The 27,093-nt window shown below is 40.7% G+C and overlaps 3 protein-coding genes across 6 annotated transcripts in view; 2 read left to right on the top strand and 1 right to left on the bottom strand.

The window, feature by feature from the left end:
• Positions 1-9,784, top strand: part of tulp4a (TUB like protein 4a) — a 30,617-nt gene extending 20,833 nt beyond the window's left edge. For 2 of the 3 annotated variants that reach the window (XM_080882931.1, XM_080882932.1), the window contains exons 8-14: positions 854-1,078; positions 1,210-1,444; positions 2,283-2,427; positions 2,835-3,006; positions 3,177-3,270; positions 3,385-6,737; positions 6,889-9,784. In XM_080882931.1, coding sequence (XP_080739057.1) covers positions 854-1,078; positions 1,210-1,444; positions 2,283-2,427; positions 2,835-3,006; positions 3,177-3,270; positions 3,385-6,737; positions 6,889-7,005 — 4,341 coding nt within the window. In that variant the 3' untranslated portion in view covers positions 7,006-9,784. The remainder of the gene's footprint in view (positions 1-853; positions 1,079-1,209; positions 1,445-2,282; positions 2,428-2,834; positions 3,007-3,176; positions 3,271-3,384; positions 6,738-6,888) is intronic. The other variant, XM_080882933.1, reaches the window with a different exon arrangement.
• Positions 9,785-11,592: 1,808 nt separating this feature from the next.
• tmem181 (transmembrane protein 181) lies at positions 11,593-18,352 on the top strand. Of its 2 annotated transcripts, none has more exons than XM_080882663.1 (17): positions 11,593-11,875; positions 13,017-13,120; positions 13,248-13,315; positions 14,221-14,311; positions 14,425-14,546; positions 14,682-14,798; positions 14,924-15,004; positions 15,129-15,228; positions 16,149-16,279; positions 16,372-16,463; positions 16,561-16,618; positions 16,849-16,951; positions 17,042-17,093; positions 17,175-17,257; positions 17,545-17,634; positions 17,721-17,787; positions 17,891-18,352. In XM_080882663.1, exons 1-17 carry the CDS (start codon positions 11,742-11,744, stop codon positions 17,973-17,975), a joined length of 1,578 nt encoding a protein of 525 aa, XP_080738789.1. In that variant the 5' UTR covers positions 11,593-11,741; the 3' UTR covers positions 17,976-18,352. The 2 variants fall into 2 exon arrangements, with proteins under 2 accessions (XP_080738789.1, XP_080738790.1); XM_080882664.1 differs by lacking the exon at positions 11,593-11,875 and adding an exon at positions 12,607-12,735.
• Positions 18,353-19,155: 803 nt separating this feature from the next.
• On the bottom strand, positions 19,156-21,266 carry dynlt1b (dynein light chain Tctex-type 1b). Its single transcript, XM_080882665.1, has 5 exons — positions 21,216-21,266; positions 21,028-21,069; positions 20,535-20,658; positions 20,139-20,216; positions 19,156-19,347 (listed from the first exon to the last, which is right to left on the bottom strand). Exons 1-5 carry the CDS (start codon positions 21,237-21,239, stop codon positions 19,277-19,279), a joined length of 339 nt encoding a protein of 112 aa, XP_080738791.1. The 5' UTR covers positions 21,240-21,266; the 3' UTR covers positions 19,156-19,276.
• Between the last annotated feature and the right edge of the window lie 5,827 nt (positions 21,267-27,093).

Raw genomic sequence — 27,093 nt, 5'->3', positions numbered from 1 at the left:
TCTGCATGTCAGTGTATTTCAATGTGTGACCCCGCCCCTCCCCCGGACAGTCGGGGATGAGTGCACTAACATGCCTGGAGATTGTTGTTTCCATCAAACACTCCTTAAAACGCCAATGGCGGAGTTTGCGCTCTCGAGTCACATGATAGGTGAGTAAATAATTTTCGAGAATGTGTACATAACACGTGCAAATTTTTAAAACTATTCTTATTATTTTGTGCTGGAAAAGCATGAAAATTGACCTTGGAAGTGTTTAAAAAGTGCTTGAATTTGACCCTGAAAAATGCGTATGAACCCTGATAATATTCTTTCCAGGATCACAATGCTTTTTCAAATTCTTCATTCCATATTAAGTGTTGACTCTAACAAAAATCGTCTCGGATTCAATTTCTGGAAACTGTGAAGTGAACTTGACTCGTGAAACAAATGTGAAAGTAGGGGGATGATGAAATGAACATACTATACAGGAAAATGTATCCTTGTTTAAAAACGGAGATGTTAATCATTGATGTATACATGACAATGTTCGTTTTGGAGATTGGCTCACCTGTTAAGGACGTCAGAGGGTACATACATTCATTTTGATCATTATAGTAAGATTTTAAGATTAAAGATTTTCATTTATTTTATTTTACGCGAATAATCAGCCTGCATGACAGACTTCGGTAAACATTCACAGATAATTTCCTTTTGTTTTCGGTTTTTATTGAATGAAATCACTGTTCTCAGGAATCACTCTGAGGATTTCACTCCAGCAAAGAAGTGTTTTGCAGTAATGACATGATTTGCTTTACATTAGCCTTGTGAAAGCATATTATTCATTCTCAGATGTGTCTTCCCCTTCATACTGTAGCGCCCCATCACTACGCTCTGCTGGGGTCACCGGGACTCTCGTCTGTTCTTGGCATCGGGCCCAGTGCTCTATGTCGTGCGAGTTGAGCACCGCGTTGCCACACTGCAGCTGCTGTGCCAGCAGGGCATTGCCACAGCGTTAAAGGAGGAAAAAGACGTTGCCAAGCTCACAATGCCTTCCCGGCTCTGTTCTTATGTCACTGCCGCTTTTGTTCCCACCATCAAGGTAACACAGGCCAGGAGGGGTTTATTTCTATTAAAACCATAAAACACCATGTGAATAGATTTAATAGTGGTTTGGGAAGAGCTGTAATTAGCATAAAAGTTTTTAAACTTAACTGTACTTTACATTTCTAGCCTCCCATCCCAGATCCAAACAACATGAGAGATTTTGTGAGTTATCCGACAGCTGGAAACGAGCGCCTGCACTGCACCATGAAGCGTACGGAGGATAACCCTGAAGTGGGAGGGCCTTGCTATACTCTGTATCTGGAGTACCTAGGAGGTCTGGTCCCTATCCTCAAGGGCCGAAGAATAAGCAAACTTCGGCCTGAGTTTGTTATTATGGATCCCAAGACAGACGGCAAAACAGGTGAGATTAGTTTTTTCATACCTGTAACGTAAAAAGAATAATTTTCCAAAGAAGACCTGAAATGTTTGTTAGCTTCTAAATGCAATAACTACATTTTTATGTTGGTTCTAAAATAAAGAATACAGTAAGATCGTAGAGATAAGAACTAAAAATGTATCTTTGATTCTGAAATTCAAGTAGAACTGCAAAAGATGAACCCCGACACAGTTCTGACATTGTCCAGTAGTTTTCCAGACGTTCTTACTTTGCGAGTTTTAGTCACATAGGGCAGACTGGACCCATGTTAATTAAAAGCTGCTTAATGGGGCCTCTTATGGCCCCTGGGTTGCTCATAAATCAACCCTCTCTCTCCCCACGCAGTGATAAATGAAGCCAGCCATGAAATGGTTCCAGACCATTCACACTTTTATGTTCATCAAATAAATTAGTTTGACCTAAACTGGAGCAGCAGCTGTGCTTTGCAGACTCCTTGTGACTGTGGAAGAGGAGACAAAGTGAGAACGACTGAAGAAATGAATGTTTGAGAAATGGTAGAAAAATGCTTTGATAGGATGATAATGATGGTGATGTTGTGGCAAAGCTATGACAATTCTTGCCTCCGGGTTGCTCAAGTAGATTTGAAAATGCTTCCTGCAGTTTCAACATACCTAAAAAGAATACCAAAAGGCATTCATATTTTATCATTCTTTATCCAGCCCATCTGAAAAAGCAACATTACTAACAGTTGAGCAGTGACTTAACTGAGAGAACAAATGACACGTTGTTTTTGGTTGTATTGATCTGAACATTTCATCAAAAGTAACATCTTAAGTGTCATTTTCATATTTTGTCTCCACAGATGAGATATACAGCAACAGTCTGATATCAGCCATGATTGACAGCTGTAACTGTTCAGACTCCAGCGACATTGAGCTGAGTGATGACTGGGTTGGCAAGAAATCGCCAAAGATATCCAGGGGTAGCAAGTCCCCCAAACTTCCCAGGTAACTAAACCCCGGCTTTGTGTGTACAGGAGCATGTTGCATCAAGCCACTTTGTCTCTTCTGTTTGACACTTGGATCTTTTCAGTGATTTAGGTGAAGCAGACAAGAGGAGATTAGTTCTCTGCAGGTTTTCAGTTTTAAACAAGCGGGAATCAAGTGATCACTGGCATGCTGAAGAGTCTGATACAAGAAGCATTTATATGACAGTGAATTCATTTCAGAAACATGTAAACAGCCACATTAATTCTGTTTAAGATTTTATGGCATTGAAACTAATTTTTTCTGAGTTTTTTTGTTTTAACTGTTAAAATTTATTTGAATGCTCCTTTTCTTTGCTGTTTGCTTTTTGGTTTCTCTGCATGCCTAAACCTTCTTCTTCTTTTTTTTATTTGCCACTTTCTCTGTAGAGACTTAGTTTGTCCCTTTACCAACAGGATCAACATTGATCCCAGAAAATCTCCCAAACTCTCCCGTGCTACGCAGGAGATCTCCAGGTCACCTCGGTTACCCATACGTAAACCCTCAATTGGGTCTCCCAGTCTAACACGGAGGGAATTTCCTCTAGATGACATCACTCAGGTAAACATCAGGTTATCGTAGCTGAGTGAGAAGCTGGTAAGGGATCACGTGCTGCCTGTGTGTGCTGTGAAGCACGACCGATGGATTTTTACATAAAATGTACTGTTGTAAATTTCGGAATGTGTCTAATATATTTATAGAAAAATGCATCGTTTTTTTTTATCTTGCAGCAAAATTACCTTGCTCAGGTCACATCCAATATTTGGGGAACAAAGTTCAAGATAGTGGGGCTGGCTACTTTTTTACCCACCAATCTCGGTGCAGGTAACAAATCAACGTGTTGGATAATTAAACATTAATTCCAGTTAAGTCTAATTTGTCTGTTGTCACTTTTCTTTTCCTAATTTATTTATTTTTATTGTGCCTCTCACTCCTTAGTTATCTACAAGACAAGCCTCCTCCATCTGCAGCCCAGACAGATGACCATCTACCTGCCAGAGGTGCGGAAAATCTCCATGGACTACATCAACCTCCCTGTCTTCAGCCCCAATGTTTTTAGCGAGGATGAAGATGACCTGCCTGTTTCAGGCCCTACTGGCGGTGCTGATGACAACCCACCCTGCACTGTCAACATCCCTATTGCCCCCATCCATAGTCCAGCCCAGGCCATGTCCCCTGCCCAAAGCATTGGTCTGGTCCAGTCACTCCTAGCCAATCAGAATGTTCAGTTGGATGTCCTAACCAATTCCACGGCAACCTCTACTGGAGGGGCTGCTGGTGGGTCAGACCAAAGCCAGGACACCATCTTGACAGCCCAGTACACAGTACCGACCAGGTACTCGAGTCCTGGTCAGGTCATATTTGGGGGACTGGAAGTAGGTCGCCTAGTGGTTGGACCGCCACCTTCTCATCATCCTTCACAACAACAACAACAGCAACAACACCCAAGTCAACATCAACAACAACAGTCACTTCAACACCACCAACAACAAATTCAGCACCATCAACAGCAACTCCAACAGCAGCAGCAGCAGATGCTCCAGCACCAACACTTACAACAACAGCAGCAGCACATTCAGCAGCAGCTCCAACACATACAGCAGCAGCAGCTCCAGCAGCACATACATCTACAGCAACAGCAACAACTTCAGCAGCAACTGCAGCAACAGCATCAACTGCAGCAACAGCAGCAAATGCACCATCAGCTGCAAGCACAGCAGCAACAGCAGCACCATCAGCTTCAGCAGCTTCAAATTCAAATCCCCGTTTCCTCGATGTCTTCAGGACAGCCTTCGGGTGTACCTCTGCACCAGCTACAACCTGGGGCCTTGCATATCCAGATTCCTCATCAGTCTGCTGATTTAGTGGTTGAGAGAGCAGTAGGGGGCGAGCACGAACACTTACTGAAGATCAAAACTACTCGGTCACCTCCACAGCTGGCTGAGGGTGACACGGTGGTGTTCAGTGCCCCTCTAGAGCTAAGCAAGATGAACCCCCCACCCCCCTACCCTGGGACAGTGGCTGCTGCTGTGGCTGCTGCTGCTGCTGCCTCGGTATCAGCTTCCGCTGCATCTTCCAGTGCTGCGTCTGGATTAGGAGGGGGCGCCAGTGGAACTCCTCCCGCTGGAGACCTTTGCATGAAGAAGGGTGAGTTTCCACTTCATCCTTCAGGCCAGCAACAAGCTCAGTATCCAACACCGCTGGGCTATGAGAGGATAACGACATTTGACAGCAGTGGGAATGTGGAAGAAGTATGTCGTCCTCGAACACGCCTGGTCTGCAATCAGAATGTCTACACGCTCCAAGGACCTGGCAGCTCCGCCACTCTCAGGGTAACCTCGTCTTCATCCTCCTCCTCAGCTGACAAGAAGCTGCAGCTGCCCTACACCTCTGCTACCCTGAACAGACTCACTGCACCTCGCTATTCTATACCCAGTGGAGACCCGCCTCCGTACCCTGATTCAGCTAATCAGAACAGCTCTGCTGGCAGGAATCCCGGACAGAGGCTTGACAGCAGTTTGATCCACGCCACCCTCAGGAGGAACAGCCGAGAGGCAGCCCTCAAAGTTTCCCAGATGCTGGAACCACCTAGACCACTCCCTCCCAAGGCGAAAAACAGTACTGCACTAGCAGCCTCGTTCCAGCAGAGGGTGCCAACAGCCTTATACACCTGTAGTCAGTGTAGCAGTGGATCTAGTGTTGGAGGCACTGCCCCAGGGAGTGCTAATGGAATAGCGGGAGGAACTATTATCAGACAAGATTTTCCTCCAGGCAACGGAGCACCGCACAGCACAGTCATTGTTCATTCAAACAGTGCTACTCCTCTGGCCTCCCAGTCCTCTTATAATCTGATGAGTTCACTTGAAGTGTCTGGAGCTGCAGCAGGGGTAAGCGGCAGAGATAGGGCTGATTACGTTAATTCAGCATTCACAGAGGATGAGACACTGAACCAATCATTGAGGCATCTGGCACTAGGAGGAAGTGATGCATCAGGGCTGGTGGTCAAGCGCCCACCTCCCTATCAGTGGGATCCAGCATCCACAGAGGAGGTGTGGGTTCCTCAGGAACGGACAGCGACTTTAAACTCCACTGCCCCCCCTGTACCACACAAACCACCTCCCCTTATTCTTAGCCCAGCTCAGCACTTGGATGTAACCAGGCTGCCTTTTGTCCTTTCTCCAAAGTCCCCCACAAGTCCTAGTGCTGCATCATTCCAAGCTGCTGCTGCTGCAGCAGCTACAGGCTACCAGATCTCGCTCCAGTACCCCCCAGCAACTGCCTATTCTGGAGCCCAGCTCCAACCCATCCCAGGTTCTCCACGCCCCTGCGCCTCACCAAAGGAGGTGGTGGCACCTTTGCCCTTTTCACAACAGGATGCAACCCTAGTGTTACCACCAGGTTATTCTGCAAATCTGGCCAACCTAGCCTGCTGCCCCCTCCCACCTATGTACCCAGGAGGAAGTGCTTGTGCTGGGCTTCCCATTCCTCCCATTGCCCTCCACACACCCTGGGGTACTTACAATTCTTGCCCACCTATGACCAGTCCTGCAGTGCCACTACCACCCAAAGCCTCCCACCTGGCAGTAGACAAAAATGTTCTCTCACCACCACCTCCTCTGCCACCACCACCTCCGCCACCACCAGCAGAGCTGCAGAGCCATGGGGGATTACAAGAGACCATGACAGAGGCTGGGGAGAGTTTTCAGGAGGTGCTCTCCTTGACTGAGAGCCCTGTACCGCAGCGGTCGGAGAAGTTCAGTAAGAAGAACCGCAAGCGCGTGGACGGTCGGGCTGAGGAAGCTAATGTGCCGCCACTGGCCGAAGGGAGCAAATCCAAAAAAGAGGGCAGAGCCCTGGGTGATTTCAATTCTCTCATTTCCAGTCCACGGTTGGGAGGAAGAGACAAGAAGAAGATCAAGGGACAGAAGGAGCAACAGTTGAAGGCTAAGAAGCTGAGTAAAGCCACTGCCAATAGTGAGTTCCAAGATAGTTCAGAAAGTGAGCCAGAGCTATTTATCAGTGGGGACGAGCTGCTCAATCAGTGCCAGAGCAGTAAAAAGGGTTGGAAGAGTAAGAGGAACTTGAGGGCTGCCAGTGAGCTGGATGAGATCAAGTGTCGAAAAGCCAATGAGAAGGAGGACAGAGGGCTTGGCAGCCAGGGCTTTGTGTATGTCATGGCCAACAAGCAGCCACTGTGGAATGAAGCCACGCAGGTATACCAGCTGGACTTCGGTGGCCGTGTCACCCAGGAGTCCGCCAAGAACTTTCAGATTGAACTGGAGGGGAGACAGGTGATACTTTTCTTATATAACTTGCAGAAATAATAAGTACACACATTCAACATTTATTGATTTAGAGCATTTCTCCAACAGGATTGAACCTTTTTTCCTTTCAACCTGCATGAACGTTTTTTTGTTTGTTTGTTTTGTTTTTCCTGTGTAGGTGATGCAGTTTGGCAGAATTGATGGCAATGCCTACATCCTGGACTTCCAATATCCCTTCTCTGCTGTGCAGGCCTTTGCAGTAGCTTTGGCCAATGTTACTCAACGCCTCAAATGAGATGTCTCCTCCCTATTTACCCTGAGTTGTGGGCTTTAGATGCAGTCTGTTGAAGGGGGTACAGCTGTTTCATTTGAGAATCATAAACTCTTGGATTGGATTCTGGAGACGAGGACTAAAATAAGCCCTGGCCATAGAGAGAAATACAATCATGCTGCACTACACAATGCTGCCACTAGTGTTGGTGCAAAAGCATCGATTGCATTTATGAAGGATGCCGTCAGACCTGCTCCGTTCGGCAGTTGCCGGCACCCTGCAGTGCATGTAGGGCCAAAGAGCTGAGCTTTGGTAAATCATCATGCAAATAAATGCTGCTTTAGCTAGGAGAAGCTTATAGATGTGATAACCAATTGGTTAAGAGAGAGAGAGAGAGAGAGAGGAATTGCTATGGTGCAGTTTTCAAAAGAAGCAGCAGTAATACTTGAAAAACACACTCTGGAGATCAAACTTGTTATCCCTAGAGCGCACAGGTACTACTGGGCACTGAAATCCATTGCTGTACAAACCTTTAGTGAAACAGTTACCACTTTATTATACTGCTTTTGCTTTTAGGATTTTCTTAAAAGACTAAACACAGTGGAGGGTAGGAGGGTCTTTTTTTGTTTTTGCTCTCTGCCCTTTCCTTTTGTTACTGTTGCAGCCTGTCTGGGCTGGAAATGAGGTTTAGATATATGCATTATTTTGGAACACTACTAAGAGTTCATGCTTTTCACTTTTGTGAAAAGTGGGCCACTGTTACAATATCTGAAAGGTAAAGACCTGCAGTCCACGTGCTGCTTTGAAGGAAGAAGAAATGTTACTCTAATTTATATGTACATGTTGTTTATCGATTCAGATATAAATCTTAACATTATTGTCATTGTTGTGTTACATAATCCTCACACAGCTTTCTTACCTGATTTATTTGGGAGACTGAGTTTGAATATTACTGTGTAGTCAGGAGAATTCAGGTCATAGCAGTGTACAGACGTATCCTGTACTATCCTGTACTGGTGACATGGGCGCCAAAGAAGTGGCCAAGGCCGAGACTGAACAATTTAAGCTCTGGCATGAAGTGATTTGTCACCTGATGTCACTTCTGTGAAGTGAGTATGTAGTTGTTGTTGTTTTGGGGGGGCTGTCCCTTCTCTTAAAGACCACACTAAACATCCTAGTAAGGTACATGAAATATTTTTGTATATTTCACTTATGCCATTTCATACTCTTTTCAGAACTCATGTAAATACATATCAGTCAAATGTACAATGTTGTAAAGAGACTTAGGTGGCAGATTTCTGTTTACACTTGTCTCCACTGTGTGTAAGTGTAATTCCACATGTGGAGGAGAGCTGTAGTACTGTTTTAACTAAGCAGCCAGGACCATAGAGAGCAGTTAAGTTGATCTTACCATCACTGAAACTCTAAAGTCTGGTCTCCGACGGAGAATGAAGCTACGAGATCTGCCCGTTCAGTAAGCTGACTTTGAAATCTGAAAAGCTGTTTTGTTTTGGGGTTTTTGTTGTTGTTGTTGTTGTTGCTGTTTGAGGCAGGGAAGCTTTTGTTTGTGATCAGCTAAGGACAAAGAGCGAGGCCAGCTGGAAGAACTATGGGCAGCAGTAAATTATTCATTCACGGTGCAAATATGTGCATTAGATGACAGCCAAAAATCACAGAGAGAAACGGGAATGTTGAGTGCTCAGTGAAATTGGGAAGGTGTGATGGCATACCACCTCAAATATTTGTGCCAAAATATAGACTTCTGAAAATCTCAAGCTGAAACAAACAGGCCTATTGGGAAGTGTAACTTCTTTACTTTGGACCAGCTCTGCTTGGTTTGATGAGATTATTAGATTTTTTTATTTTATTTTTTCTCATATTTAAAAAAGAAAAAAACAAAACAAGCATGTCTGTTGGGAAGTGGGTTGTAGAGATGTGGACTGAGGAGAAAAATAAATGGTCTCCTGATCTTGAAAACGAGCATGTCGTAAAGAAAACTTTTTTTTTTTTGTTAGTTGTGCAATATTTTCTTTAACAAAAAAACCTTTGTCATTTCTTGTGACCACAGTTTGTTACCTTTTTACTTTAGCATCTCAGTTGCTGGTCTGTACATCTTTATTTATGAGATTGTTCCTCAATGTAGATCAAGTATACATACTGTATATTGTGAAGTTTTTTTTCCCCAAACATTTCTTTGTGTTGGGGGGGGGGGGGGTTTACAAGTATAGCCCAAGTTATGAGATGGAAATGCAGGGATTGGGTTTGAGGGATGGGAACAGGTGACTTTTTGATGTTTTGTGAAGTTTGCATTGGTGGAAAAGATGTGAATGAGTAAGTGCCCGGTTTATTGTAGTTTGTAGACTAGTTATGTAGAGTGTAAATGTCAAGTCATGGTGTGTCTGTATTCAGCTGTGCAGTCTACCAGCCCCATCAGTGTTGAATCTATCCTCTTCAACCATGTGTGGTCATGACTTCCTGCACATACACACTCATTCATCGTTCACAGGAGTTCACAAGTGTAAGCCACTGAGTTCACGTTCAGCGTTGCTAATGGACTTGGTTAAGGGTTCACTTTAAACTGATGATGACCTGTTGTAGATATTGTAGAATTTGGCTTTTCTCTAGAAAAGATCTGTGCTTTGTATTTGTAGCTGTAGACTTAAATGACAAAAAAAAAAAACTTGGGGAAAAAAGTCAGTCTGACTTGGTGACTGAACGTTTATAGTGAATGGATAGTAAGGCATGCCATGTAAATTATTTTATAATTGTATATGTCACGCATCTTTTGAATAAAATGTCATTGTTTCAGAAAAACACTGGTTTTGTCTTAAATATACATAAATATACTGCAAAGCTCCAAGGAGCCAGACTTTCTTGTAATTTTTTGTGCTCTTAAGCAATAGTCCTCCAGGTTTCTGAAGGTTCTTCCAAGTTGTTGTTGTTGGGTTTTTTTGGACATAGGCTGCTTTTTCATTCATTTTCAGTCCAGTCCTTGTACCTGACAATTTTCAGAGGGATGTTTGTTTGGTTGATAAGCCACTTAACACTTATCTATGGATCATTCAAGCTCAAAACAGGAACCTAAATGGCGGGATGAACCAGTGTTGTGTCTATATAGCAAACAACTTAGAACTTAACATTTGTTCTTTGCTATCTTTAGTTACTTTGTTGCTATCAGCCTGCTGGAAAAAAAAAAATTCTTTATTGAATCTGTAATTTACCACAAATGGTTTCCAAAGTACTATTAGCCCGAAACGTGATATATCATAGGATGGTGTGTCCTCAACACATTTAAGGAAGCTGATGAAGTGGGTGGCCTAAAAACACTCTACAGCAGATGAACGGTATCTGAAAGTCGTGTCCTTACAAGATGGGAAAGAAAATCCAGGACCTGAGCTAGCAGCTGACTCTTCAGTTGATCCATCAGTTCACTGAATCCACATTAGAAATGGTCTCAATGAAAAGGTGACTATCAAGAAGCCACACTTAAGAAATGAAAACATAGAGAAAAGGCTGCAGTGTGCCAAATTAAACAAGAACTGGACTGCTAATCAGTGGCACTGTGTATTATGAAGTGATGAATCCAAATGGTTTTGTTGAAATTATCAATATGTGCAGAAGAGTTCACGAAAGAGGTACAACAGTGAGTGTTCACAGCCTTCCATCAAACACATGCCAGACCTCAACATTGAATACTGAGGCAAACGTCCACATGGTTGAAATCAGATCTAAGCAGCTGCTGAACCAGTATATACAAGGTGGTTCTGTTATCTCAGACAGCAGACACTTTGAAAGTGGCGAGTGCGACACACCTGTACAGCCATCACTGATAGTACCAATTAATATGACTTTTACTGCTGAGAAAAGACAAAGAACATCGTAATTTTGACTAATTTAATACAGTCTGAGATTCTGCTACTGAGATGTGTATAAACCTGTGGACGTTCCCAAAGCACAGCTTCCTATAGCACAGATAAAAAAGAACTTAATTCCTCTTATTAAAGGAGACTTTATCAATATTTTAAAATAGAAGAAAAAGCCTTGAGTTTAATCGCACACTTCATTTACCGTAATTAATATTTATGCGAAAGCGCGCATAAAAATTAAGAATTTACCTCATGTTTTGTCGTATTTAGATTTGTACTTGCAGTTTTTACCTCATTTTTTGTCATATTATTTTTTTATTTTTTTATTTTTTTTGTTGCATTTTACAGTTTTTAGAGTTTATTAAACTGTGTATGTGCTTAAATGGTTTGGCTGGTGTAATGCCAGTTTGTAGAATAAATTAAATTAGTTATTTTGTCTTTACGTTAAGGGGAAAAAACCCCTATATTATCTATATGTTTGAATCCACCCATTTTTCAGTGATTGCTCGCACCTCCTGTCAATCAGTGTGACTCAGATTGCGCTAAGACGCAATAAATTGTTTACTAATTTATTTTATGCAACCGTGGTCTATGGGGGTTGTTAGAGCTAAAAGACGGCTCCACAGACACTTCTTACTGACCAATGTAGCTTCCTGTTAACAGCCTCTGTCCATGGTGCTGAACTCTGATCATGTGACTGTCCTCTACGTTTCCGCCCCCCGCTCTTCTTTTCTTGTTTTAACAGCCCTTTTTTTTTAAGCCACACAAACAAAACGGCTTGGGCTGCACTTTTAATTTACGCACGTAACAATACGTGACAGGTGACTGCGCCTTTTACTGAGGCCCCCGGATTGTTTACTCATCGCCATTTCGGGTGTGATAATAATAATAATAATGGACACCGACTACTCGTCCGGCCTGGAGAACCCTCTGTACAGCGAGCTCAAGTATTTCTGTAGGAAAATACGGGAGGCCTACAATGAGCTCAAAGAGGACCTGACACCTTATCGCGATGACCGCTTTTATAGGTAGGCGCCTCTAGCTTAAATATACACACATGCATGGTGGGTTTACTTTCATTGTGTACGTCTGCGTTTTAAATCAGAAATATCTTACATCTCTGTCGTGACGCCAGCCATCCGTCTTTTTTTCGTTTAAAAAAATGTTATACAGAACCAGTGGTTTTCTAAACCATAAGGCAGGAGAAATTCAAATAAATGGGGAAAACGGGAAAGGCTGAGTCCTTTGCCGACATACACTTAGAGCACATATGTTAGCTAAATCCGCAATTTAAACGCGGTACGATTTCTACCAAAGGCAACAAGTGCTACCCTGTAGAAATGTATTTCTTTAGATGTATTTTAATGTCGGTTAAAAGCCATATTTAATTGTACAAAAGCAAATGGTTGGTTGTATGATTCGTGAGAGATATAATTTTCATCACTCCGGTTGTTAGAAGTCAACGCTCGACATGCGATGTGTTCCCACTACGCCTGCGCGAAACTACAATCAGCCGTCACTTTGAAGATATTTAATCACACGCCTGAATAAAATAAGGCTCTGTTACCATAGATTAAATATATCGATGTAATGTACAACACTAAATTAATTTAGTGTATGTAACGCTTTGCATAGTGTTAAGGTACTAAACGTTAGTGAGCTGATAAACAAAGGAGGCAATGGGATGCTCCTTCACTCCCAGAAGCCTCCTTTTCACGACCCCTTTCCCCTGTCTGCTGCCGTCACGAGACTCCGCCCCTCCCATTCCATGACGTTGCATTCCAGTTGTCGTGGAGTGATGTTGATACGCGGATGTGGATTCACTGCGAAATTTTCACGGGTTTTCACTTGACCAACGTCGCTAACCGACAGAAATGGACATGTACGGGTAAGATTTGTCCAGCCGAGATCCTCGAAGTACTCCACTAGTACTTACAAGCACGAAAAGTAGCGTTAGAGGCACTGTGTGGCTCTGCTGGGATCAACCACTGCTAGCATGAAGTAGCATGGGAGCTAATCACTGTTGACATATCCGTCTCTGAACAGCCTCTGAGCTAACACCGAAACCACTAAGCAAATATTCACCACCAGGTTTCGTTCGTGCTACTTTCTTCGTGTGGATGTCTTACTTAGTGTGTGATAACCCCAGTGACTGTCTCCCCGTGACAGATTGGCTCCCATGCGGCTGTACACCCTATCTAAAAGACATTTTGTGCTAGTCTTCGTGGTCTTCCTGATGTGCTTCGGCCTCACAGTCTTCATAGGAATAACAGGTATGATGACAGTGATCATTCAAATGTAGACGTTAAAATAAACCAGCCATCGCCTATCTTTTCCTGTTTGAGGTTAGGTTAGGTTTCTGGGATGTTGCACTGATTTAACAAGTGTTTTATTTTGTAGGTCCAAGGATTATTGCTGAGCAGGAGCACAATGGTGACCAGTTCCTTGCAAAAAACGTTTCTGTTAAGGTGAGGCATTTGTTAGATAGAAGGATATGCATCGGCAGTTCTGCACTAAAATATTTGAGGACCGTTGTTGAAAAGTCAAGGAAATGCCCATTACTTTGAATTTGATGGAGAATGTTGATAAGAGAGTCACTGCTTGGAGAATTAGACTCCTTTTACACAACGCTTCTTAACAATATTGATATTGTTTTGCTGTGGTGAAACTTAAATGTCCCAAAGATAGACTGCAAAAATCTAGTTTTAGATATTTTCCCTAGTGTCTTTTTATTGTGCTATTTCATGCAGTCACGGAGAACTTGGTGATTCGCTTAAATTGGAATTTTAAAGGGATAGGATTAAATGGCTTATAAAGTGAAATGATTCATCCTCTCCACTCATAATTTCTCTTCTTGCTGCAGAGATGATCTTCTTAAGGCTTTGAGATTAACCATCAGTTGGTTTGCATTAACCAGGCTTTATTATTATTAATTATCATTAATTAATCAGATTTCACTCTACAAATTCACTTTACTGTGTTAGTATAGGTTATAATCTTTATTTGAAGAGCTCTTTAAAAATGTATGTCAGTGCAGCACCTTGATAAGAAGCACATTTTATTACATCACCTTAATGTTCATAGTTCAACTGTGTCTTTAACAGCGTGTCGTTGAAAGTTCACAACTTATCAGAAGGTTTTAGGGGTTCAATATCTTGCCCAAGGATACTTTAGCGAAGCATGTTATTGTTATGTTTGTTTATTACATTGTCATTGATTGTAGCAGTTTATTTTGTTTTATGTTGGTCTGAGAAAAGCGTTCTCATTTGAGCGTCCCCTTTTGTGAAATTTTTTAATAATTGAAGTTTGCTGATAATAGTAATAATAATAATAAATGTATAAACAGATTGTGCCTTTCTTTATGTGTTTTCAGACTGGGCCCTTTCATCTAGTTTCTTCTCCCCTGACCACCTACAATCAGCAGCTGTGGCTCACATGTGTGATGCAGGCTGAAAACAGCAAAAGTAAGAGACCACAGATTGAGCTTTTTACAGTTTTGTGTTGGGGTGGAGACAGCTTTCTCTTTTAGTATAATATGCGTAACACCACGTAACACTACTGTTATTTGTGCTGTCAGTGAGAGATTTCAAGCAGCCCTTTGAGATCAACGTTGAGTTGAAGGGAGTGATGCAGGATGCCAGCGTGATGCACATCAACAACGGGCGCATTAAGTCACGGATGCTGCACTGCGCGGCTGCTGTAAGTATCGGTCAGCCTGCTCTCACAGCAGTGTGTGTGTCAGAGAAGACAATTTTAGATGCACATTTAAGAAGTAGTGCAGATGGTTATTGAGCATGTGTTGTTTTGCTTTTTTCTTTTTGTCTCACCTCACAGAATTGCGATGAGATCATTGTACTGCATCTGGGCTACCTGAACTACACCCAGTACCAGGTTATGGTGAGCTTCAAAGGCCTTGAAAATATCACATATGACATCAAGGTTAAGTTTGTGGTAAGTTAAAAAGATCCCAGGTTTTTTTTGTTTGTTTGTTTGTTTTTTAAATTGCTCAAGGCCTCAAGTAACTCGCATGCTTTTGAACTCCTCTCTCTCTTGCTCCCCTGTTTTTCCCTCTTCAGTGGAAAACATATAATTCCACCTTCTCACAAGTGGAAATTTGGTTCCGGTTTGTCTTTGTGGTATTGACCTTCATGGTGACCGTAAGAACATGATAATTTTTTTTCCATTCAGTTTGATCTGCACATTCTGTCCTGTTATAGCACTTAAAACCAAAACCTTTTTCCAGATGGGATAACTAATGGTACTTTTTCCTGTTTGTGCCAGTGTATGTTTGCTCACTCACTGAGGAAATTTTCCATGAGAGACTGGGGGATAGAGCAGAAGTGGATGTCTATTCTTCTCCCTTTGTTGCTGCTCTACAATGGTAAGTTTCTCTTCTCACTTGAGGACACATTTTACCTGTCACTTACACACCTGGAGCCGATTGCACCAACTCAACAAACAAAAGCTGGAGTTTCCCAGGGCTGTCTTTTGTCTTCTATTCTGTTCATAATTTTGACAGACAGCGTTTCTACATGTGCCCAAGGGGAAGGAGGGGATCGATTTCAGTGGTCTTGCATCTTATCTCTACTTTTTTGTGGATGAGCTGGTCCTGTTGGCTTCATTGTGTGACAACCTCCACCTTGCACTGGGGCAGTTTGTAGCAGGGATGAGGATGAGGACCTGCAAGTCTTGAGGCTGTGGCTCTCAGCTAGATAGGGGTGGTGGGAGATTGATAGGTGGATTGGTGCATGAGTCTGCCGTGATGCAGTATATTATGGTGACAGTAGAGATGAGTGTGATCTACCGTTCTACCTACCCTCATGTATGGTTATGTATGGTCACATGCTGTGGGTATTCAAGTACAAGTGAGGGACATGAGAATTCTCAGAGTATTGTCTGGGCTCTTCCTTAGAGATAGGGTCAGGAGCTAAGTCATTTGAGAGGAGCTAAAGAAAGAAGAGCTGTTGGAGTGGCTGGACAGAGGGTGTAAAGTGCCCCCTCTGGATAAGTGGGAGAAAATGGATATAACTAAATTAAAATACGTTTCCACTTACAAACATTATATCTGAGTTGTACAGACTAGTTGCCATTTATATATATATTTTTTATTTATGCATGTGTATTTAAAGTTGTAGAGAGCTGACTCTTACAAACAGGTGATATGAAGCGTGGTGAACACGTCACCTGACACATTACAGAAACATAAATCATCCAATAAGAACATTTGGGTAATAATTTCTATAAGAAAACATACACCTCTCTGTGTACACACTCAACAGTTTGTTTGTTTTCATCGTTCAGATCCTTTCTTCCCGCTGTCATTCCTGGTGAACAGCTGGTTTCCAGGGACCTTGGACACCTTCTTTCAGGCACTGTTCCTGTGTGCTCTGCTGCTCTTCTGGCTTTGTGTTTATCACGGCATCAGAGTCCAGGTGGGTACAGTATTAATCTGCAGCTTCAGTGATTTCCTTCCATTTTTAGCACACCAACATGAATCTTTTATCTTGGTGTTTTGCTTCTGCAGGGTGAGAGGAAATTTCTGACTTTCTACCTGCCTAAGCTGGTTATCGTCGGTCTTCTGTGGCTGTCAGCAGTTACTCTGGGCATATGGCAAACGTAAGCACGACCTCCAGACAGAACCCAGCTCATTGAACTTGTGATTTATATGCATACCGAACAAGCAGACTAAGCTTTACTCCATCTGAATTTTCAGGGTTAATGAACTCCAAGATCCCACCTATCAGTACAAAGTGGATATAGCGAACTTTCAGGTAAGACTGTTACCGTTAGCACTTCTTTAAACAGCTTCTTATAAAGTGAAAGCTGAAGAAATTTCTTATCCAGTGTGTAATGTTTTATCTGTAATTTGTCATTTAAAAGACTAAAGTTTATAAATTTTTGTTCATTTTAATTTGATTAATGTCCTTATGGATAGATATTACATAGAAATAGCTTCAGGTCTACTTTCATTTATTTTGAGCCCTTTGTTATTTTTTTAAAGGGTATGAAAGTCTTCTTCCTGATTGTCGTCGCCCTCTACATCTTATACTTGATATTCCTGATTGTCAGAGCTTGTTCTGAACTTAAGAACATGCCTTACTCAGGTATCAGAGCACACCACAACTCTCAGCGTTCGATTCGACTTCAACTTTTAATGTAAAAGTGTTAACCAGCTGTCTCTTCTCGATCACCAGATCTCCGGCTCAAGTTTCTGACAGCGCTGACGTTTGTGGTTCTTATTATAAGGTATGTTCAACAAAGAGCAAACTTTTTTTTAAATGTTTTCACTATTTCTGTGTTTCTGATTAACCTCTCTTTCTCCCGCAGCATGGCTATTCTCTACCTGAGGTTTGGTGCTAAGGCTCTTCAAGACAACTTTGTTGCTGAATTGTCCACCCATTACCAGAACTATATCCTTTGACTTGTATTCATTTGTGCTCATTTTCATCACAACTTGGCATATTTATTGGTTCATGAGGTGGAGTGGGTTGTCCTCTAAGGCCAGTGGTTCAATTCCCGCGTCCTCTAGTCTACATGTTGAAGGATCCTTTGGCTAGATACTGAACCCTGATTTGAAAAACATGCTGGATGTGTGTGTGAATGAGGCTTGTAGTAAAGAAAGTACTATGAGTGTTCAAATAGTGCTATATAAGTACTAGTCCATTTGATCATCACTGTTCCTTAATTCAAAACATACCAGCTGAATTTTTGTCCTTCTATGGCCTGCTCAACTTTTACTTGTACACATTAGCATTTGTGTATTCTCCTTCGAAAAATGCACTTTATGGTGAGTTAGATAGAAGTTTCTTTGTTGCTCATTTATACCAGCACGCTTTTTTTTTTTAAATTCAAATTTTATGTTGAATTTCCCAGACTCCCAGTTGAAGGATAATCCAGCTTTCTCCATGCTAAATGACTCAGACGACGAAGTGATATACGGGTAGGTGTTTTATCTACTCGCCTTTCAAATCCTTTTTAATTGTGCAGAGTAAACTCAGTGTAAGCATACTAGACCCCCTGATATTTTTCTTGTTTTTTTTCAGGAGTGATTATGAAGACATGCCTTTACAAAACGGGCGTGCGATCAAAGCAACTGCCAAGTACCAGGATGAGAGTGACAGTGACTGAGGTATCTCTGACTGTGTCCACGTTGGAAACTCTTGTGCACATGTACAAAAAGGATGCACATGAATTTATGTACTCCAAAGTGTGCATAATTATATTTTTAAAACGGTTCATGTCTACTGAATGTACTGCTTTTGGATGGTGAGGTATGATGTAGCCACTCAGACTTTTTTTCTTAATTGAAAATAAGGGAAACAAACACTTTGTTTTAATCTATAAACCGCCTACCCTCACCTACCCATTGCCAGCCTTTTTTCTCAACTTGATGATTAAAATTATCAGGAAAAAGGACTCATATTAACCAGGGATGTTTCTGTGAAATCATCATTTCTTCATAATTTCTTTTTCCTTTAAAAAAAAAAAAAAAGCCTTGTATTAAACAACCGTTGTCTTTCTTGTGTTAATGCCATTTCTTTCCACTCTGGGAACAATGGGAAGTCACTTATCTGGTCAGAGCTGAGTGACATTTACAGGTAATGCTGTATCTGCTGCACATGAGATACAGTGTGGCTCGCTTGTCCTGACACGACATGTAAACAGGGAGTCTGCTGTCTTCAAGACGCTGAATACAGAGAGCCTTAAACTCGACCGCTGGTACCACTCACTATTTCTATTTTTGGCAAAGCAGCTATATGTAAATGCACTTTTCAAGAATTTTATTTATCTTGCCAAAAAAGTGATGACACTGTATTTTGTGACACATTGCATGTATTTTCTCACAGCAGTATCATGTTAAATGTTTCTTTATCCCAGCATGTACAGTAGTTGTTGGATTGTTTTGAAGCAAACTTTTTTCCCCCAGCAGCTTTGCCCATATTTCCTTACAATGTGGGAAACTGTGCCATTTTTTTCAGTTGCCTAAAGCTGGAGGTCAAGTTGACAAATTGGCCAAAAAAATTTATTTCTCTTCTCTGTAAATATATATTTTAACCAAGATGGTGCCTTGTCTCTACATCACCCAATTTTCTTCTAAATGGGACTGCAATCTTAAGAATTGTAAGTGCTTCAAGATTAGTGTACATGTCTGATTCTTTCGGTGCAATTGTAGCTTTTGTTAGTTTAAGGTGGTTAAACTGGGTGGTTTTTGGTGTTTAAAAAATACCTGCAATATTTGTTGCTTCAAAAGATAAAGCTTGTACATGTAGCAGTATCATGTCATGTTGTGTAAATAAAACTATGTACATAAGGCATATCTGTTTTAATAAATCTCTCTTAACACACAAGATGAACATATCAAAATCCCAAAACAAACAGCGGGAGTTCTCAAAAATGTGGACACAATCACTGGGTTTGGTGATGTAGGTTCAGATGGCGAGCCCGAATACACTGACAATGCAGTACACAGACTTGTTCTCCCATCTCACTGTACAGCTTCCTGTTGGGTATAACATTACATTATATCAGTAAGTAGCGGAGTTAAATTTATACATTCAAACAAAATAAGGGGTTAATTTTCTCACAGAAAACTAAAAATATAAATCATGAATCAGTTATTAAGATGATCAGTTCCTCTGTATTCATCTTTACTGTTCTGAGCCCTGATTAAGCCTCTACATCAGGGGAGTCAAACTTAATTTAGATCTGAATTTGTCTTTTAATTAGCAAATCATGTGCAAAACATGATTAACAGCCTGAGATATCAGTTGTTCAGTTCTGTTTTAGTTCAAAAGTTTTAGTATTAGGACATGATAAAAATAACTGGGTCCTTAGCAGCTTCTAAAATGATGTAAATACAAGTTCAGATGAAGAACAACTGATGTGCTTCTCCATGGTATTACTGGAATTTGTCCTCCTCAACATTGTAATAACGAAACTGCCCAAACCTGCTCGGGCAGAGATTTGGGCATCACACTTGCTGATCATTGCAGTTGCTGATGATCAGTTAATGAAGTGTATTTGATTATTATACTATTGATACTATTACACTCTCTTAAAGCATAAATAAATGTATGCAGCAAATATGTACTTAGTATTTTACATTCTCCTGTTGCACTTGCGCTTAGTTTTTATTAAATCACTGTATTGCTGTTCATCTGAGGTTGTACTGAAATACAATCTAAACAGTCACACGCACAGTCTGGGACGCAAATCCTTTCATTGATAAACCAATAACTTAAAAAAAGAACACATTCTACATGAGAAATACACAAGTGTTTTTGTCTTTACCATCGGTAGAGTTGTCCCAGAAGCATGTGCTGGCTGTTTGCATACCTGCTCCATTTTTCTGCATGATGACACAGGTTACTAACAGAACAAGAGAAGATAATAAGATTAAAAAAAAAATACATTGGGAAATTCCTTTGTTGTAGCAGAGAAACATAAATTGCACATTATTTTATAGCACTTAGAAGTATAAAATAAGTCCATAAAATAAAATTCAGCATGAAATAATACTAATTTGAAATAAAAATAAAATGCATACAATAAAGTCAAATGTGTTAAAAAAAAATCCAGATAAAACTGAATTAGAAATCCAGTAAAAACATATATATTGTTTTTTAACGTCCACTGAAAACCACAAGAGACACAAGGTGGTTATTTCACGGGTAGGAGTCCACATACAAATATATTTGAAAGGCTTTCCCAGCTTGCTGAGCTGACTGAGGCACTGCTCCACTATACTGGTGGTCCACTGGTTCACTCGGTTGTGCTGGTAGGCATTTCCTCCTATGGTTGCTTCCACCGACTATACAGACATTTTTTTAATCATTAAAAAAAACAAAGTAATCAACACAGTAATCAAACAGCTTACAATAAGTCTTATACAGCTATTATTATTTTTAGAAGGTAATAAAATCAAGACTTTTAATAAAGGTTTTCCTCAAGGAGTGAATATGGTAGGGCAAATTAGTGGAGTACTGTATAACTGTTCAGCTAGAGACATTGCCTAGCAACCGCTACCGTGCCCTTAGCAACCGGTCATTCCTACACACAAATTTGAAAGCCAAGGCCCGACAGAACCTAAACTCGAGCTTTTTGGGGGTGAAACTAAAAATACCAACACTGCCAAGGGTTGTTTTTAAAAAAACAACAACTTTTTTTTTTTTTTTTTTACCTCTTTTATGATTGTGCTCACGTCTTCAACGACGAACCCAGCCTGTTGAATGAAAAAAGCGCCGTTAAAGCTAGCAAGGCGACACAGCCTTCTAACCACACTTTCAGGGAAACGTAGTCTGCACGCGAATTCAAAGTATGTGACAGGAAAAACGTGCAACAACAACTAGTTTCTATGAACAAACCCACCTCTTCTTCGATCTGATAGTCCATGGCTTCGGCCTCCCGGAGCAACCTAGATATATCACTTCCGGTAGGTTTCCTTCACAATAAATGCGTATCGAGAAGAGAGAAAATTGTACAGGGAGTTATCAACAGGCGTTAATTCATCAGAAAACACAAGTATTTACAGAAATAATATCAAAGAAAGAAAGAAAAAAACCAAACATTTTTTATAAAAATGACGAAAAATGACATTATTATTATTATTATTATTATTATTATTATTATTATTATTATTATTATTATTATTATTATTAATTTTCATGATGCTTCAAGTCCATTTCTGGATGGGAGCATGTGTTACTCTAAAACCTTTTCATACCGTTCAGCGGTAATCGTACCCACAAATACATTTTCCTTGTGGCACGATATAATGGGAAAATAAACAGGTTATGCAACGGTATAAGGAAGAAAAGTTGGAAGCACGTCCTTTTGATTTTAAAGGCAGCAACAAGTCTCAAAAACGTTGGAACAAGGGCAAGGAAAGGCTGAAAAAGCAAGTGGTACTAAAGAGGAATATCTGGAGGAACATTTTACAACTAATGAGGTTAAGTGACAGGTCAGTAAAATGACTGATTATTGTGTTAACTTTACATAAACTGCTTTTGCAAACTTGTTTTCTATAGTTTTCCTATAGTTAATCCTACTTTTTTTTATTTGTTTGTTTTTTGTGTGTTTTCTAACCTAAGGGTGTTTTGCTAACTGTTAAACAAGCTAAAGTGTAAAAAATGTATTCGCTTTTCTTTTGTTTGTTTGTCATGTTTTTTTTTAAAATAGCACTGGGGTTAGTTCGTTAAAGTAATACAAATGCAGAAAAGATAAACCAAGACTTTCAACCTCCAGCTGCAAGTTTTCTCAGACTTGGCCAACTTCACCCTTCTCAGAAATAGCCAGGAAAGCCATTACCCTGTCAGGCTTTGGGAAGAGTCATTTCACACCAAAGTTACAAAAATGCAGAAATAATTGTAATTTATTTAAGCTAGTTTTGTATGTCCACTTCCATGGTTAGAAACTGCTGCAAATCCAGTGTCAGTACTCTACAGTAGATTACTGTGGTCTAGAGTAGACTTTGTGCAGTTTTCTGTCTGTACACCTGAGGGCGGAAGTGTGTCTTTGTGTAACCTTAAACAATCATAGACGTGTTTATTTGATTTTCGTCGTTTCATTTCAACGCACGTTAATGGTATTATAATTCTTTCATCTTGTAATTATCATATTATGAAAACAATTATAACGCCAAGAAAGTTATAAAAATGAATTGAAGACGCTCCGTCTCAACGACCGCTGATTGGACTGCAGGCGACCACGTGATTTTGAATCTCATTAACCGGCATGCGCTGACCGGCGTTTCAGAAACTAAAGTGTCGTCATATATGTGGCGCCGTTTAAAAACTGAAACATGCCGACCATAGTTATATTGTGATGTTTCGGAGGTAAAACGTCAGTAAAACATCGACCTGTCCTCTACCATTTGTTAGAAGGCGACTGTGTTCTTCATTGTAACCATGAGTTAGAGTTGCAGTAAGCAGAATGAGTCGTTTCTGTCGTGCGATATGTGGGTATCGCTTCTCGGCCTTTTGGCTAAGATCAAGTGTAGTATCTGTTCTTATCAGTTACAAGGCGAGAAGCAATGCAGGATGGCGGCGGCGTCGGCCAATTTTCATGAGAGAAATACATGGATGCAAGGTACAAGAAATACTTTGAGATTCGAGTTGATGGAGAAAGAGGACGAGATTCATGACAGAATTAACTTCGGACGAAGGATCCTTTACGAGGCTTTAAAGATAAAGCCTGAGGAAATCTACTGCCTCCAGCAGAGTACGGCAAGTAAACATTATGATGTAACCTTTTGCACGGGAGAATGTGCGGAGGAGGTGAGAAGGAGATTTCACGGAGAAGAAAACGAAGAACTAAAGAAATATACGGTAACTCCTTTGTACAGAAATGATTATAGGATTTTAACGATCCATATGTATAACCCTTGGGTTTCGGAAGAGACAATTAAGTACTTCTTAGGAAGGTACGTCACAGTACTACCAGGAGTGCGCAAAATAAAGGATGGCTTAGGACTATGGACCGGAAAAAGACAATTCCGAGTCAAATTAAATGTGGATACGTCTACCGAGGACGGATATTGCCATCCACCCGCGGTATTCTCCATAGGAGCAGATAGGGGTTTCCTAGTGTATGCTGGGCAGCCCCAAGCGTGCAGAAAATGTGGCAGTACCGGACATAATGCGGACAGGTGTGAACAAATGAGGTGCAGGAGTTGCGGGAAGATAGGCCACATAACTAAAGACTGTAAGGAACCTAGAAAATGTCATTTGTGCGATTCAGAGACCCATATGGCAAGAGACTGTACTAGACCAAGGTCATATTCTGAAGCGGCAGGAAATGAACATTACAGAAAATCGGATGCAGAAGCTGATATCGGAAAAAGAACACAGGAGGCGTCAACGGCTGCCGAAGATCACCTTAACGAGGAGAGAGCTGGGAGCAAGGAAGGCGGAGTAGAGCAGAGGAATAAGGAGGAAGGAACATTACGTGAATCGGACGCCGAGAGAGAGAAACAAGCAGAGGACGGACAGGTGTGGGCAGTAGTAGCGAAGCCGCGGAGAAAATCAGCAAAGAGGCGGAGAAAGGTGAGCTCGGGTGCTTCTCCAGAAGAGACAAAAACGGAAAATAAAGAGGATAGGGAGGAACGGATCGAGCAGGTGGAAAATACGGAGGGACATGTTTTGAGGGGTACACAGACTGAATGCATGCATACCCCCTTAAGTGACTTCACTAGTGATGGGGATACGGGGGAAGAGGCTGAAAGCGAAGAAAAATCGGAAGATTCCTTTATTAAGAACTTATTGGCGCAGGTTAATATGAAGAGTTAAAAATGGGGATACTGAAATAAAACTCCTATGGTTTTGATTTGTTTTGGTTTTGTTTTTGAGACCCCTTTTTTTTATTTTATGTTTTAAGACATGGGAAACTTTCGAATAATAACATTAAATGTAAGGGGACTTAGGAATGCTCGGAAAAGAAAAATGGTTTATGAATTTTTGTTGTATTATAATTTTGATGCCTGCTTGTTGCAGGAAGTACATTTAAAAGATGAGGGGGATGTTGATCTCTTTACGAAGGAATGGAGAGGAGGTGAATCGGTCTGGAGTATCGGGGGAGTACATGGGACTGGGGTAGGAGTGTTATGTGGAAATAAAAGTATACGAATAAAGGACAGTTATACTTTAATACAGGGAAGGGTTATGGTTGTAGATGTGGAAAAAAGTGGGACACAAAACCGTATAATAAATGTGTATGCATATGTGGATCCCAAATTAAGAAGAGAACTTCTTTCAAAAATGGACACTTGTTTTATGACAAGGAAAAATATTTTTGTGGGAGGGGATTTCAACTGTTCACTGGAGAAAATAAAAACTACGCTCCCTTTTAAGACCTTTATAAAAAAAATACGGTTTAATAGATGTAATGGCCACACTACAAGGGAAAAGAGTGGGGTACACATGGAAGAATACAAGAGGAATGGAAAGTAGATTAGATTACATCTTGATAGAGAAAAAGTGTAAAATAAAACAAGGGAAAATAATACCGGCTTTGTTCACAGATCATCAAATGATAGTGGTGGATTTGGAGATAGAAGGAATAGATTATGGAAAAGGATACTGGAAACTGAATAACGAAGTACTTATGGAAAAAGAATATAAGGAAAGGTTTGCAGAGCTCTTCCCTTTATGGGAGGAGATGGAAAGCTTATATAAAAATAAATTGGATTGGTGGGAGGATGTAAAAAACAAAATAAAAAAGTTCACGGTGGATTATTGTACGGAAAGGTCCAGCGTAAGGAAAGAGGAATTTCGTATATTGCAAAAAGAAATAGAATATACTTATACACTACAAAATGAAAAAGGAAACAACAAAAACATGGACGAGAAAATGGAAAGTTTAAGATTGAAGCAGGAAGAACTACTTGAAAGGAAGGCAAGGGCTGAAACATATAAGATAAAGCAGGAGGAGTATGAGGAGAACGAGAAATGTTCGGCCTTTTTCTTTAAAAAGATGAAAAGTAAGGAAAAAAAGGGAGTTATAATAAAATTAGAGAAGGATGGGAAAATGATAGAAGGAAAGGAAAATATGCTTAAAACGGCGAAGGAGTATTATGAGGTCTTGTTTAGAAAAGAAAAATTAGAGGGAGAAAAAGGGGATTTTTTCTTAAAGAAAATAAAAAAGAGATTAACGGGAGAAGAAAGCGACAGTTTAGAAGGGGAAGTTACAATAGGGGAGGCATATAAAGTATTAAAAGGAATGAAGGCAAACAAAGTGCCAGGGATAGATGGATTAACAAAGGAATTTTACGAAACTTTCTGGGGAATGGTGGGGATACATTTGTTGGGAGTTTTTAAGGAAATCATGGAGGGAAAGGAGATGACAGAGAGTATGAAGATGGGTGTGGTTTCTATTCTATTCAAGAAAGGTAACCCACAACAACTTGATAATTATAGACCGTTAACTATGCTATGTGTGGATTATAAGATCCTGAGTAGGATATTGGCAAATAGACTCGCGGGAGTAATGATGCAAATAGTGGAGAAGGATCAGACGTGTGGGGTTAGGGGGAGGCAAATGTCTTGGAACGTGCAACTACACAGAGACATACTCACATACGTTAGAGATAGAAATTTGCCAGCACTATGTGTGAGCCTAGATCAACAAAAGGCCTTTGATAGGGTAGATTATGATTTTTTGTGGAGGGTAATGCAGTATATGGGTTTGGGAGAGAAATTTAAAAAATGGGTAAAAAATTTATACAACGGCATAAGTCTGAAAATAAAAGTAAATGGATTCCTTACAGAAAAAGTGTATCAAACAAAGGGTTTGAGGCAAGGATGTCCATTATCTGTTGTTCTTTATGTACTGTATGTTGAACCTTTGGCTTGCGCAATAAGGGAAAGCCAGAGAGTAAAAGGGATTCCGATGCCGCGGGGGGAAGTTTTAAAGATATCGCAGTATGCGGACGATACAGTATTATATCTGGCAGATGATGATAGTTTAAAGGGTGCGATAGAAATTTTAGATATTTATGAAAAAGCGACTGGATCAAAGATAAATAAAGAGAAGTCGATGTATAAATATTTGGGGACATGGGAGGGTAGAAGAGATAATATCTGTGATTTTACTTTGTGCCAAGGCCCAATGAATATTTTAGGAATCTCCTTTGGAAATAAGGAAGGAGATGAGCTTAGCAATTGGAAAAAAAGGTTAAGTGCGGTAGAAAAGAAGCTGGGCCTTTGGAAAGCAAGGAAATTAACAATTACGGGGAAGGTTCTGATTATAAAGAGTGAGGTGGTGCCGAAGCTATTACATCTGGCCTATGTGTTTTCGATGCCTCAGATCTACAGAGCGCAAATAACCAGAGCGATATTTAAATTTATTTGGGGGGGTTATGAGTATGTCAAAAGAACGCAAATGTATCAAGAAATTGAAGATGGTGGGAAAGGGGTACCAAATGTCCCTTTGAAGTTAGATACAATGTTTTATGCAAATGTATGCAAGCTATTGAAACAGAACTATGTCCATAAATGTCAAATATTGTTATGGTTTTGGTTAGCGATTCCATACCGTTTTTTGATAGGGTGGGAAAATAAGGGACCAAAGGCGGAAACTAGACCAAAATATTTTCAGAGGATGCTGGGATGGGGAAAGAAACACGCTGAATGTAAAGAGGTGGATACCGTACTAAACCATAAACTTTTATATAAGAAAATGGTATGGAAAGCTAATTATAACCAGGTACCGGTGAGTCCAGAAGTGTGGAAATGTGCACAGGATAAGACCT

Source organism: Rhamphochromis sp. 'chilingali' (assembly GCF_963969265.1).
Source record: "Rhamphochromis sp. 'chilingali' genome assembly, chromosome: 5".
Classification (NCBI taxonomy): domain Eukaryota; kingdom Metazoa; phylum Chordata; class Actinopteri; order Cichliformes; family Cichlidae; genus Rhamphochromis; species Rhamphochromis sp. 'chilingali'.
Note: the sequence above shows the minus strand (reverse complement) of the source record. Positions and strands in the feature narration are given on the sequence as shown.

Excerpts from the sequence above, each read along its gene's own strand:
- tmem181 (XM_080882663.1), top strand. The coding sequence starts at position 11,742 with ATGGACACCGACTACTCGTCCGGCCTGGAGAACCCTCTGTACAGCGAG. Across the intron at positions 16,464-16,560 it reads ACTCTGGGCATATGGCAAAC|GGTTAATGAACTCCAAGATC; the intron begins GTAAGCACGACC and ends CTGAATTTTCAG. Across the intron at positions 16,619-16,848 it reads TGGATATAGCGAACTTTCAG|GGTATGAAAGTCTTCTTCCT; the intron begins GTAAGACTGTTA and ends ATTTTTTTAAAG.
- dynlt1b (XM_080882665.1), bottom strand. The coding sequence starts at position 21,239 with ATGGACTATCAGATCGAAGAAGAG. Across the intron at positions 21,070-21,215 it reads ACTATCAGATCGAAGAAGAG|GCTGGGTTCGTCGTTGAAGA; the intron begins GTGGGTTTGTTC and ends TTCATTCAACAG. Across the intron at positions 20,659-21,027 it reads TGAGCACAATCATAAAAGAG|TCGGTGGAAGCAACCATAGG; the intron begins GTAAAAAAAAAA and ends ATGTCTGTATAG.